Source organism: Ranitomeya variabilis, chromosome 3 (genome assembly GCF_051348905.1).
Source record: "Ranitomeya variabilis isolate aRanVar5 chromosome 3, aRanVar5.hap1, whole genome shotgun sequence".
In the NCBI taxonomy this organism is placed as follows: Eukaryota; Metazoa; Chordata; class Amphibia; order Anura; family Dendrobatidae; genus Ranitomeya; species Ranitomeya variabilis.
The window spans coordinates 4,486,540-4,500,231 of NC_135234.1; the positions used below are offsets into that span (position 1 = coordinate 4,486,540).

The window sequence follows — 13,692 nt, forward strand, 5'->3', positions numbered from 1 at the left end:
TTCAGGATTACTGAGCCATCTCTGTATGGCTCCTAGGAGGACTCACTAACTAACCCCGTACGGGTTCACTTTCTGTCCTCATTCTTTTATCAACATCATTAAACATTTCTCACAATCAACTAGTTAGCTACATTTAACTTCTTCTTTCAAGACATTATTGCCATTTAACCATCTTAAGGCAACACTGTTCATAAGTGCAATATGTGAACATTCCCTTTAAGAGGGGACCAAGTCTCTATGAGGTAGTGCAACTTCTCAAGCTGCAAGTCTGTTCGCAGCAAGGACTCCGGTGCTGGTTCCAAGACCAGTGTCTTCGCAAAGAGTCCTTTCCTTGTGTAAAACCAGTAGAGAGCACCTTTAAGAAGGTGCAAACTATGTACAAAAAGTTTGTAATCATGCATTGTTCATGATTCAGCAGTTCTTTCAATGATGAATAAACAGGAAACAAAAACAAAAAGCAAAAGAAGGGATCCCGAGTAAACAAAGGAATCCCTTTAAGAGTTAACCCTGATCGGGTTGTAGCAGCAAAACATCAGAAGGACAAACAGTCAACTATTTACATAATGAAGCATTCTTGCTTACTCAGTTTCTGGCTGCGCAGGGGGCGGTCTCCTCCCGGGCCTCACCCGGCCAACGGGCCGCGTCGACGTGACAAGGACCGGTCCCGGCTCCAGCAACGACAGGATCCCTCGTCGGGATGCCCTCCTTGCTTGTGGGCGAGCGCAACCCAGAGGCACGCGGTGGGCCCGGACCTCCTGAGGTTCCGCGGGGACGGGCTTCGGCACCTTCCCTGCAGGAGGCTCGTCCTCCGACGTTCCGGCAGCAGCCTAGAGTGCGACGCACCATTGGACGCCTCGAGCTATCCAGCCAGTTTCCCTCCTCCACCGGGTATAGGTCACTGCGTTGCCAAGCTCCAGGTCGCAATCGTACCTTTCCCCGCAGGGTTCCACTTCTTCTCGATCAACACGGACCTGTAGTGGCTCCCCGATCTCTTGAATAACTCCCCTTCCTTTCCGGGAGTTGAAGGACACCACAACACCCCAGTGTGACGGCGGGGTCTCTTCGATGCTCGTCAGATCGACCTGGGCTGCAGGCTGGGGTCTGTTCCGCCATGCTGTCATCAGGCACCGCAGGTGTTCTGCCTCCGGCAGGATCCTCAGGCCCTGTGCCTGCAGCTCACACTCTGCCGTGGCCGGGATGGAGGAAGCAGGGGACACCGGAGTTAGGCGGACCTCCATAGGCTGACCCAGTCGAGCGATCACGCGAGCGTCGGCCTCAAGGCGACGTGCTATCTGCCGGGCCTCGGCTGCGGCTACACACTCCTCAGACGGCGGCCAGTTGGGTCTGCCTATTGGTAGCTCCGTAAGGGCCAGTCCCTGCAACGATGGCGCATCTGGAGCTGTGTCGAGTGGTGCAGCCTCATGCTGGGTCGGGTCGTCCCCACGCGGTGCTCCCGGCGTCGCCATCTTGGCTTCTTCTCCAGCGTCTTCTTCCTGCGGTCTCTTTCGTGGGTGGCCCCGTCTCCATGGTCTCCACCTTCCAAAGAGGATGAGAAGGCGGACCTCCGCTGCCGACGGACACGTCCTCAGGATGCAAAAATGTTTAGACTGGGCGGCCATTATCTTTCGCGCTCTTCAGCTGGTCCACTCCTACTCCACGCCCCTCTTCTTCTCCTGCACTCTCCTCAGCGCTGTAATGGCAGATGGTTTTGGCGGCAAATGGCAATCCACAGTCTTTGCAATAAGTCACAGTCCAAGCACAATAAATCACAGTTCCAAGGCACACATGACCCGATTCTTCAGGTTTAAGTAGATCCTGTTCGTGACGCCAAGTTGCAGTGCCCCCACTGCCGCAGGGCCGAGGGGTACCCGGTACCGGGCCTCTGAGTCTCTGTTCTGGGGTTGTCACGGTGGCTAGACCCGGTCCGTGACCCTGCTGAGGGGCGCCCAATAATAGGTGTGCGTGATGGTGATGATGTTGTGGTGGTGCGGTGCAGGTTGCAGTAAATAACGAGGACACCAGGTTGCAGTCTCTTTACCTCTTTACTGAAGGCTTCAGGATCCTCAATCCGGAATACGGTTAACCGGGCTGCGCAAGCCTGGCCGGTCCGATGGCACATCCAGAGCTCCCTTTGCAGGTGGAAATCTGTGCCTACCTTCTAGCGCTTGTGTGTTGTGGTCCTCCCTGCTGTGCTTACGGGATAGTCCCCACAACTGTTGTGTCTGTTTCTCGTGTTCCCTCACAACTCGATTCTGATGTTCTTCCACGTCCCCCAGATCTTATGGTTAGGACGCACCCGTATGACGGGGAGGCTCGGAGCTCTTCCGGGACTCTAGCGTCGCCCCACTCCTGTTGTTACCCCCCTGTGTCTTCCTAGGTCAATTGGGTGAGACAGCCCGCCTATAACTGACTGTCCTGCCGTAGGTTTGAAGTTTGGCCTGGAGCTCTATACTTCCTCGGCGTTCCGGCCACCGGTTACGCGCCTCAGTAGGATGTTGCCTCGTCTTACAGCACGACTCCTACTGGTATTCTCCTTGTTGCGTTGATCTCGTTTCTCACTCAGCACAATAAACCTCGCTTCTTGTCCTTTCTTGGGGTACCGCCGCTATATCGTGCAGGTGCGGTCCCGTAACGTTCTCTCTGGTTGCTAGGCCTCTGTCAGGATCCCACCTCTGACAGGGACCCCTCTGAATCTTCCCCTACAACACCCTCTGCCACAAGGTGTTGCCTGGTTCCAACCCAGTCAGCTTTCTGAACTCACTTCCTATCTAACCCCCAGTTTTACCAGATTGTGAGGAGTGGCCTAATACATAGAACCCTTAGCTCCCCCTGGAGGCCAGACTGTGAAGTGCATTGGTGTCTGTGATACCTGGTCAGATGAACTCCTTCAGTGCCATCAGACGTACCATAGCCCCCCTTAGCGGCGGAGCACCAGTACTGCAACGACCAGGACTCTGGGGCGCTGCAAGTGCACATGTCCAAAAAGGCTTAATACAAATAGAGAACAAGACCAGCACATCCGAGCTAGTGTGAACAGGTGCCAACCGAAAAAAAACATATACCGTAAGTTGAAAAACTTTGGTTTTTGGTGCAACCTTTATCGTATTTCAACTTATATGTTTTTTTGGTTGGCGCCAGTTCAGCCTATATTCCATCATAATAAATCCCCAGATCTACGTCCTTCTACAGAACCTAATAATTGTATGATACAATATTGTTCTGCTCCAGGAAGACATCCAGGCCTCTCTTGAACCCCTCGACTGAGTTCGCCATCACCACCTCCTCAGGCAAGCAATTCCAGATTCTCACTGCCCTAACAGTAAAGAATCCTCTTCTAGGTTGGTGGAAAAACCTTCTCTCCTCCAGACGCAAAGAATGCCCCCTTGTGCCCGTCACCTTCCTTGGTATAAACAGTTCCTCAGCGAGATATTTGTATTGTCCCCTTATATACTTATACATGGTTATTAGATCGCCCCTCAGTCGTCTTTTTTCTAGGCTAAATAATCCTAATTTCGCTAATCTATCTGGGTATTGTAGTTCTCCCATCCCCTTTATTAATTTTGTTGCCCTCCATTGTTCTCGCTCTAGTTCCATTATATCCTTCCTGAGCACTCAGTCGAGGGGTTGAAGAGAGGCCTGGATGTCTTACGGTAACAATATTGTATCTTAGTTATTAGGATCTGTAGAAGGACGTAGATCTGGGGATTTATTCTGACGGAATATAGGAATATAGGCTGAACTGGATGGACACGTGGCTTTTTTTGGCCTTGCTAACTATGTTACTATGACACAAAAGTAATCACCTAAGATCCTGTGCTGTGCTGCCTGTATACTCGATCACTTCCTGCCCTCCCAGGAGATGTGCTATGATCAGACCATGTTCCTGTACGGTAAGACACGACCATTGCACAATACAGCAGGGGCACGGGTATAAGATTATCTCAGTACAGGGACATTTTTTGTAATATCCAAGTGTGGAAAATATTATTATTCCAAGATCTATTGATTAAAATCAACTTTAAAATTAACTTTGTTCATGGAAAAACTTCTTTAAGAATGGAGAAAGTTCCATGTTGTAATGTGTTCATACCAGGCCTAGAAGACTCGGTGCCGTCCTTACCCGTCATGACGGGTATACAAAATACTAGATGTCGGGATGTTTGATGTGGGGTTTACTCACTTTTGCAATAAGTAATTTGAGTAAAACTGAAGATGTTGCAGTGAGAGTTATATTATAACCTTACTGTCGTGTAATGGTGGGAAAAATGTTCTATGAAACGCCGAATTATCAGAATTTAGGAAATTGTTCTTCTATTCAGTGAGATACTGATTAAAATCTTACTTTTCAAAGGGGTGTACTCATTTATGCTGATTGTTGTATACCAGGGGAGCTGGAGCAGAGGCAACTATATGATTATGTAGGTAGCCAACCAGAGACCAGGAAAGTACAGAACCCCATCTGACCCGGTTACGTCTTGTACTGGGCAAAGTCCAACCAGTGGGTCTCATCTGGTACAAGGAGGCAGAGCAGCTGGAAGAACAAACCCCAAACCGCGGGCTCGCCTTATCTAATGCAACCGTGAGAAGTTCCCTGTCAGTGAATGGGAATACTCTGCTCTCCTTCCAGAAGCTCATCCTGAATTAGACTCTGGTCACTTCGGAATTGGAGGCTCTGCCACAAGAAGCTGAAACATTACGGACCACAATACAGAAAAAGGGGTCCCTAAGTCAATACTGCCATCCAGTGTGTCAGGGTCCGGTCATGGTTTTCTTCACATGACGGAGCAGAAGCAGACGTGACCAGAGCCTCAGACCTTCTCATATACTTGATTTGGTATAACGTATAAGTGCAGAAAATCCTGTGCGCAAAACGAATCGATCAGAGAGGTGAGAGCGAGAGGACAGAGAGATGAGCGCATGAAGCCAGAGGCGTGAGAGCAGAGAAGTGACTGAAGGAAGTCAGAGCGGTGAGCGCAGAATATCAGAGTGGTGAGCGCAGAATGTCAGAACGGTGAGCGCGGGACGTCAGAGCGGTGAGCGTAGGACGTCAGAGCGGTGAGCGAGGGACGTCAGAGGGGTGAGCGCGGGACGTCAGAGCGGTGAGCGCAGAAGGTCAAAGCGGTGAGCGCGGGACGTCAGAGCGGTGAGCGTGGGACGTCAGAGCGGTGAGCGAGGGACGTCAGAGCGGTGAGCGTGGGACGTCAGAGCGGTGAGCGCGGGACGTCAGAGCGGTGAGCGAGGGACGTCAGAGCGGTGAGCGTGGGACGTCAGAGCGGTGAGCGCGGGACGTCAGAGCGGTGAGCGGCGCGGGACGTCAGAGCAGTGAGCGCAGAACGTCAGAGCGGCGAGCATGGGACATCAGAGCGGTGAGCGTGGGACGTCAAAGCGGTGAGCGAGGGACATCAGAGCGGTGAGCGCGGGACGTCAGAGCGGTGAGCGTGGGACGTCAGAGCGGTGAGCGAGGGACGTCAGAGTGGTGAGCGCGGGACGTCAGAGCGGTGAGCGGGGGACGTCAGAGCGGTGTACGGGGGACGTCAGAGCGGTGAGCGAGGGACGTCAGAGCGGTGAGCGCGGGACGTCAGAGCGGTGAGCGCGGGACGTCAGAGCGGTGAGCGAGGGACGTCAGAGCGATGAGCGCGGGACGTCAGAGCGGTGAGCGAGGGACATCAGCGGTGAGCGCGGGAAGTCAGAGCAGTGAGCGTGGGACGTCAGAGCGGTGAGCGCGGGACGTCAGAGCGGTGAGCGCGGGACGTCAGAGCGGTGAGCGCGGAATGTCAGAGCGGTGAGCATGGGACATCAGAGCAGTGAGCGCAGAATGTCAGAGCGGTGAGCGTGGGATGTCAGAGCGGTGAGCGCAGAATATCAGAGTGGTGAGCGCAGAATGTCAGAGAGGTGAGCGCAGAATGTCAGAGCGGTGAGCGCAGGAAGTCAGAGCGGTGAGCGCGGGACTTCAGAGTGGTGAGCGCGGGACGTCAGAGCGGTGAGCGCAGAATGTCAGAGCGATGAGCGCAGGAAGTCAGAGCGGTGAGCGCGGGACTTCAGAGTGGTGAGCGCAGGACGTCAGAGCGGTGAGCGCGGGACGTCAGAGCGGTGAGCGCGGGATGTCAGAGCAGTGAGCGCAGAATGTCAGAGCGGTGAGCATGGGACATCAGAGCAGTGAGCGCAGAATGTCAGCGGTGAGCGTGGGATGTCAGAGCGGTGAGCGTGGGACGTCAGAGCGGTGAGCGCAGAATGTCAGAGCGGTGAGCGTGGGATGTCAGAGCGGTGAGCGTGGGACGTCAGAGCGGTGAGCGCGGGATGTCAGAGCGGTGAGCGCAGAAGGTCAAAGCGGTGAGCGCGGGACGTCAAAGCGGTGAGCGCGGGACGTCAGAGCGTGAGCGCGGGATGTCAGAGTGGTGAGAGCGGAATGTCAGAGCGGTGAGAGCAGAACGTCAGAGCGGTGAGGGCGGGACGTCAGAGCGGTGAGGGCAAGACGTCAGAGCGGTGAGCGCGGGACGTCAGAGCGGTGAGCGAGGGATGTCAGATCGGTGAGCGCGGGACGTCAGAGCGGTGAGAGCAGAATGTCAGAGCGGTGAGCGTGGGATGTCAGAGCGGTGAGCGTGGGACGTCAGAGCGGTGAGCGCGGGATGTCAGAGCGGTGAGCGCAGAAGGTCAAAGCGGTGAGCGCGGGACGTCAAAGCGGTGAGCGCGGGACGTCAGAGCGGTGAGCGCGGGATGTCAGAGTGGTGAGAGCGGAATGTCAGAGCGGTGAGAGCAGAACGTCAGAGCAGTGAGGGCGGGACGTCAGAGCGGTGAGGGCAAGACGTCAGAGCGGTGAGCGCGGGACGTCAGAGCGGTGAGCGAGGGATGTCAGATCGGTGAGCGCGGGACGTCAGAGCGGTGAGCGAGGGATGTCAGATCGGTGAGCGCGGGACGTCAGAGCGGTGAGAGCAGAATGTCAGAGTGGTGAGCCCAGGACATCAGAGTGATGAGCCCGGGACGTCAGAGCGTTGAGCGCAGGAGGTTTGGGTGATGACTGAAGGATATCAGGACGATGAGTGCAGGTTGTCAGGGCGATGAACCCGGGACGTCAGAGCGGTGAGCGCGCAGGAGGCCAGAGAAGCAAGTACAGGAGATAAATGCACAGAATGCATCTGTGAAGGTGACTGCAGCATAAGAGTGTGTACAGCAGGTGCGGTTGCACCATTATTACCTCTGAAACCACCAGGTCTCTGGTGACTTTGCTCCATATATTGCAGGTTTTGTCCCCATCGCAATTGCTGGTGACGGTTCCTCTACGGGGCCTGAGTGCGTATCGCCAGAAGAGTTTGAGGAGATGGCGTTACTACACTCCAAGAGGAGTGCGGCTTATGAGCCCCGTGATGGAGCCAGAGAAGCTTCACCAGTGGCTGGAGGTGGAGCAGTTCCAGAAGAGCAGCTCACAATGGCATGATGCCGACGTCTCCATCCAGGGTGACCTAGTGCCCGGTCGTGTTCTGACTATTCTCCAAGACCTACTCCGGCGAGCCATCCCTGCGTGTAACCTGACCAGTAAGAGACCACAGTGGCCCTTCCCTGCCTGTAACCTGATCAATAAAAGCACAACACTCCCAACAAGGCCTGTAACCTGACCAAAAAGAGAGTGCGGCACCTCAGCCCTGCCTGTAACCTGACCAGTAAGAGAACACGGTGCCCCCATCCCTGCCTGTAACCTGACCTGTAAGAGAACACGGTGCCCCCATCCCTGCCTGTAACCTGACCAAAAAGAGAGTGCGGCACCTCATCCCTGCCTGTAACCTGACCAGTAAGAGAACACGGTACCCCCATCCTTGCCTATAACCTGACCTATAAGAGAACACGGTGCCCCCATCCCTGCCTGTAACCTGACCAGTAAGAGAACACGGTGCCCCCATCCCTGCCTGTAACCTGACCAGTAAGAGAACATGGTGCCCCCATCCCTGCCTGTAACCTGACCTATAAGAGAACACGGTGCCCCATCCCTGCCTGTAAACTGACATATAAGAGAACACGGTGCCCCATCCCTGCCTATAACCTGACCAGTAAGAGAACACGGTGCCCCCATCCCTGCCTGTAACCTGACCTATAAGAGAACACGGTGCCCCATCCCTGCCTGTAACCTGACCAGCAAGAGAACACGGTGCCCCCATCCCTGCCTGTAACCTGACCAGTAAGAGAACATGGTGCCCCCATCCCTGCCTGTAACCTGACCTATAAGAGAACACGGTGCCCCATCCCTGCCTGTAAACTGACATATAAGAGAACACGGTGCCCCATCCCTGCCTATAACCTGACCAATAAGAGAACACGGTGCCCCATCCCTGCCTATAACCTGACCAATAAGAGAACACGGTGCCCCCATCCCTGCCTGTAACCTGACCTATAAGAGAACACGGTGCCCCATCCCTGCCTATAACCTGACCAGTAAGAGAACACGGTGCCCCCATCCCTGCCTGTAACCTGACCTGTAAGAGAACACGGTGCCCCATCCCTGCCTATAACCTGACCAGTAAGAGAACACAGTGCCCCCATCCCTGCCTGTAACCTGACCAGTAAGAGAACACGGTGCCCCATCCCTGCCTGTAACCTGACCTGTAAGAGAACACGGTGCCCCCATCCGCTTGTAACCTGACCAGTAAGAGAACACGGTGCCCCCATCCTCCTATAACCTGACCAGTAAGAGAACACGGTGCCCCCATCCCTGCCTATAACCTGACCAATAAGAGAACACGGTGCCCCATCCCTGCCTATAACCTGACCAATAAGAGAACACGGTGCCCCATCCCTGCCTATAACCTGACCTATAAGAGAACACGGTGCCCCATCCCTGCCTATAACCTGACCAGTAAGAGAACACGGTGCCCCATCCCTGCCTATAACCTGACCAGTAACAGAACACGGTGCCCCCATCCCTGCCTGTAACCTGACCTGTAAGAGAACACGGTGCCCCCATCCCTGCCTATAACCTGACCTGTAAGAGAACACGGTGCCCCCATCCCTGCCTATAACCTGACCTGTAAGAGAACACGGTGCCCCCATCCTCCTATAACCTGACCAGTAAGAGAACACGGTGCCCCCATCCCTGCCTATAACCTGACCAATAAGAGAACACGGTGCCCCATCCCTGCCTATAACCTGACCAATAAGAGAACACGGTGCCCCCATCCCTGCCTGTAACCTGACCTATAAGAGAACACGGTGCCCCATCCCTGCCTATAACCTGACCAGTAAGAGAACACGGTGCCCCCATCCCTGCCTATAACCTGACCTGTAAGAGAACACGGTGCCCCCATCCTCCTATAACCTGACCAGTAAGAGAACACGGTGCCCCCATCCCTGCCTATAACCTGACCAATAAGAGAACACGGTGCCCCATCCCTGCCTATAACCTGACCAATAAGAGAACACGGTGCCCCCATCCCTGCCTGTAACCTGACCTATAAGAGAACACGGTGCCCCATCCCTGCCTATAACCTGACCAGTAAGAGAACACGGTGCCCCATCCCTGCCTATAACCTGACCAGTAACAGAACACGGTGCCCCCATCCCTGCCTGTAACCTGACCAGTAAGAGAACACGGTGCCCCATCCCTGCCTATAACCTGACCAGTAAGAGAACACGGTGCCCCCATCCCTGCCTATAACCTGACCAGTAACAGAACACGGTGCCCCCATCCCTGCCTATAACCTGACCAGTAAGAGAACACGGTGCCCCCATCCCTGCCTATAACCTGACCAGTAACAGAACACGGTGCCCCCATCCCTGCCTGTAACCTGACCAGTAAGAGAACACGGTGCCCCATCCCTGCCTGTATATACAAGAAATGACGTGCACTCTGAATTAAATGAGGAAGGTGCTGGTTGAACTTGGAGAGATCCAGACCATTCAAAAATTGAAGAAAACAACCGCACTCAATTTGTATATTTGCATCATGAATGTGAAAAGTCTTTTAATAGGAACACCACAGTGATACAGACAGTAGCTGAGGTAACGTTTCGACCATATAGGTCTTTGTCAAACCTCACTGAAAAAAGGCAAAAAGACAAAATATTAGAAATAATATATAACCAAGCAAAATTGTACATGTATAGTAACACTATACTGAATAAACAACACAATCGGATATATACAATATATACAAAATTTACAAAAACAAAAATATATACAGAGATGTACACAAAATGTCTTACAATACTAGCCCTAAAGCAGAGTATCAATGATCGTGATGTACCGCTGTGCAACAAGGAGGCGCGGGCACAAGAGGCTAAATATCAATCTTATATCAAGCATGTAACCAAACAAAAATGATGATATTGTACCCATATGTGGGATAGCAAATGGAGCGATAAAAGGTAGAAAACCCACATAGCATGCAAAGTGTATAACAAAACTGACCTTCAGGAAGAAAGGGAGAGTGAGCGAACGTCCAGAAGGACACATAGGCTCCTAGGAAGGTGAAGGGAGGAAATATGGATAAATGACAAAAGAAGTAAAGGCAGTAAAAAACAGTAAAGATCGCAGCACAACAGATGTTACAGCCAGGGAGAGAATAAAACACATCATATCCACGTACCAATTGTAGGGGAATAGCGTGGATCCGGAACGGCACGGATGGGGATGGAGTCCCTGTAAGAACTAAGGGTACGGAGCTAATTGGTATGGGTAGCATAGAAGTGGGTGAAAATGTACACATCAGCACGTGGCATACCTGGTGGGTCCTGTGTCAGGAGGAGCAGCAGCGGTGGTGTAGCCAGTATGTGGTGGCCATGTTAAATACACCCAGGACCGGAAATAAGAGGGGGCGGGAAGGAGGCTAGCGTCAGCGTGGTGTGTGGGGGACAAAGTGGAACGCACAGGAGCGCAGGCGCAAGGGAGCGCTCCTGTACTAGAACGGGCCAACAGTAGACGCACTGCGCGTGCGCACTGTGGACCGCACAAGGAGCTGTGGCGCTCCTGTGACATGCAGGGCGCCGGTGTGTGGAGAGAGCGCGCGTGCGCTCTGAGGACAGGCAGAAGCCTGGAGACAGGAAGGGGGGCGGGGTGTGTGTGCGCCCACGGCGCATGCGCACTGCGGCGGTGGCACAGCAGACAGGGGCGAAGTATATGCAGAGAGGGAGCGGCGCCTGCGCGATGTGATCTGATGGGTTGCTGTAAAGATAGGAAGGGGGGATAAGGAGGGCATGAAAATGCTGCAATAGTGCCGGAAAAGCAGCTGTGTAGGAGCCATATAGTGTAGGGAAAGAGGACAGAGGAGTGGATGAAGATAATAGACAACAAAAAAAGGGGGGAAAGGGGGAAAAAATGAAAGAAATAATGGAAAAATAATGGAAAAAGTAGAAAAATAATGAAATAATGAAAAAATGAAAGAAATATATCCAAAACATGCAAGGATAAAAGTAAATAAAAATAAAAATAAAAATGAAAATAAATGTACAAAAAGGATTGTAAAAAGAAATGAAGTTAAAAACCGAAAAAAGGGGGTTGAAACAAAATATGTTAAAGAAAGTGTAGAAGTGCCACAATGTAAAAAATAGTAAACAATAGGTACAAGAAAAGCAAACAAGATCAAAAATAGATAATGGTACCAAAAGGAAAAATGTAAAGAATATATAAGACTAAGAAATAAAAATAAAAATAATAATAATAAATAATAAATAATACAAAAATGAAGATAAAAATAAAAATGAAGATAAAAATAAATAAAAATGAAATAATGAAAAAAGAGGAAAATGAAAAATGTGAAGAAAATAAAATAATGATAAAAATAAAAATAAAATTAGAACTACCGATAAAAATTAAAATAAAAATAAAAATAAAATAAAGTATAAAAAATAAAAAGTATAAGAAATGAAAAAAATGAAAAATAAAAAATAAAAATAAAATATAAGTAAAGACTGGTCTGGGTACTTACCCCAGTGGAGCGTATTAGAGCAACGGTATTCAGGCTACCTGTAAGTAGGAGGGTAGGTTAGTGAAATGGAAATAAAGAAGGTCAGCATGCTTACACCTACATAAGGGAAGGAAAGCGTAATAATGGCTGAAAGCATACAATAAGATGGACATAATAGGTTATACAATAACATAAGGCTGAGCAGGAGATCACGTGGCCACCTGAGGAAAAATATTCATCAAACCAAATCAAGTTCCCTGTTAAGACCTTTCGGCATGAGTGTCTGTAGGGTGAAAATCCAGTAGGATTCACGTTGTCGTAATAACTTTATGTGATTACCACCCCGTCTGGGGCGCTCGACCTGTTCTAACACTTGAAAGCGTAATTGGGACACTGAGTGGTTGGCTGCTATAAAATGATATGGGAGGGGGAGCCAGGTTTTCTTACACCTAATGGTGGACTTGTGGCTGGATATGCGTTCGCGGATATGCTGCGTTGTTTCGCCCACATAGAGAAGCCCACACGGGCATTTCACGGCGTAGACCACGTTATTGGATTCACAAGTGAAAAATCCCTTAATTGGGATCAACTTGCCGGAGTGGGGGTGGGTGATAGTGTTAGATCTGATCACATTGGAGCAGCAAGCGCAATTGAGACAAGGGTATGTCCCCCGCCTTTCAGTGCCCAAAAAGGTCTGCCGTGGTAGCCTGGTGAAACTACCGAGGTCTGCTTTAACCACACGGTCCCTGATATTATTAGGTCTACGTTTACACATGAGAGGCGGTGTCTGAAAGGCTTCTATGTGTGGGTATGCGTTATGCAGAAGAGACCAGTGTTTGCGAATGGTGTTGTAGACAATAGGCATGGCCGGGTGGTGGGTGTGAACAAAGGGAACACGTTCCGGTTTGGTAGTAGATGGGGGGTTAGGAGATGGATTAAGCGCCAGTGTCTTCTCTTTGGCAAGTAGATTGCTGGGGTATTGTCTTGCTATAAATTTTTTCGACATGTCATCAAGACGCGTGCTCAGTAGTTCAGGGTTAGAGACAATTCGTGACACCCGTTTAAATTGCGACCGGGGCAGGCTATTTTTGGTAGAAATCGGATGACAACTGTGGTAGTGCAACAGACTGTTAGTATCGGTGGGTTTGGAGAAGAGGTCAGTGCTGAGGCCTCCATCTGGGTTTCTAATGACAAGGGTGTCCAGAAAAGAGATTTGGGATGTACTGAAGTTCAGTGTGAATTGGAGCTCAGTACGAACAGAGTTGAGATGATCAGTGAAGGCGATGAGAGAATCCTGAGGGCCTGTCCATAGACAAAACACGTCATCTATGTAGCGAAGCCAACAGAGATTGTACGACTGGAATAGAGGATTGTTGTAGATGTAGTTTTGTTCAAAAGAATCCATATAGGTGTTTGCGTATGCTGGGGCTACGTTGGCACCCATAGCGGTGCCCTGGGTTTGGAGGTAAAACTGATCGCCAAAAATAAAGAAATTATTGTGGAGGACTAGAGACAAAAGATCAAGACATAGTTGTTTGGAGTGGTGTGAAAATGAAGATAGCTCAAGAAGGTCCCCAACTGCTGCTAAACCTAGGTCATGCCTAATAGAGGTATATAGGCTTTTAACGTCAAGTGTGACGAGGAGACATTCAGACGGAGTAGTGGCAAACTCTTTAAGGATTTGGAGAAAGTGGCCAGTGTCGAGAATGAAGGATCTCATCTTTTTAGTAAGGGGAGTCAGAATTTTCTCCAAATAGATGGAGATGGGGGCCAGTATGGAGTCGGTTGAAGCGACTATGGGTCGA

At 51.1% G+C, this 13,692-nt stretch overlaps 1 protein-coding gene across 4 annotated transcripts in view; it reads left to right on the forward strand.

Moving 5' to 3' along the window:
* Nucleotides 1-13,692, forward strand: part of MAB21L3 (mab-21 like 3) — a 113,968-nt gene that overhangs the window by 59,552 nt on the left and 40,724 nt on the right. For all 4 annotated transcript variants that reach the window (XM_077299334.1, XM_077299333.1, XM_077299336.1 and 1 more), the window contains one exon: nt 7,239-7,530. In XM_077299334.1, coding sequence (XP_077155449.1) covers nt 7,239-7,530 — 292 coding nt within the window. The remainder of the gene's footprint in view (nt 1-7,238; nt 7,531-13,692) is intronic.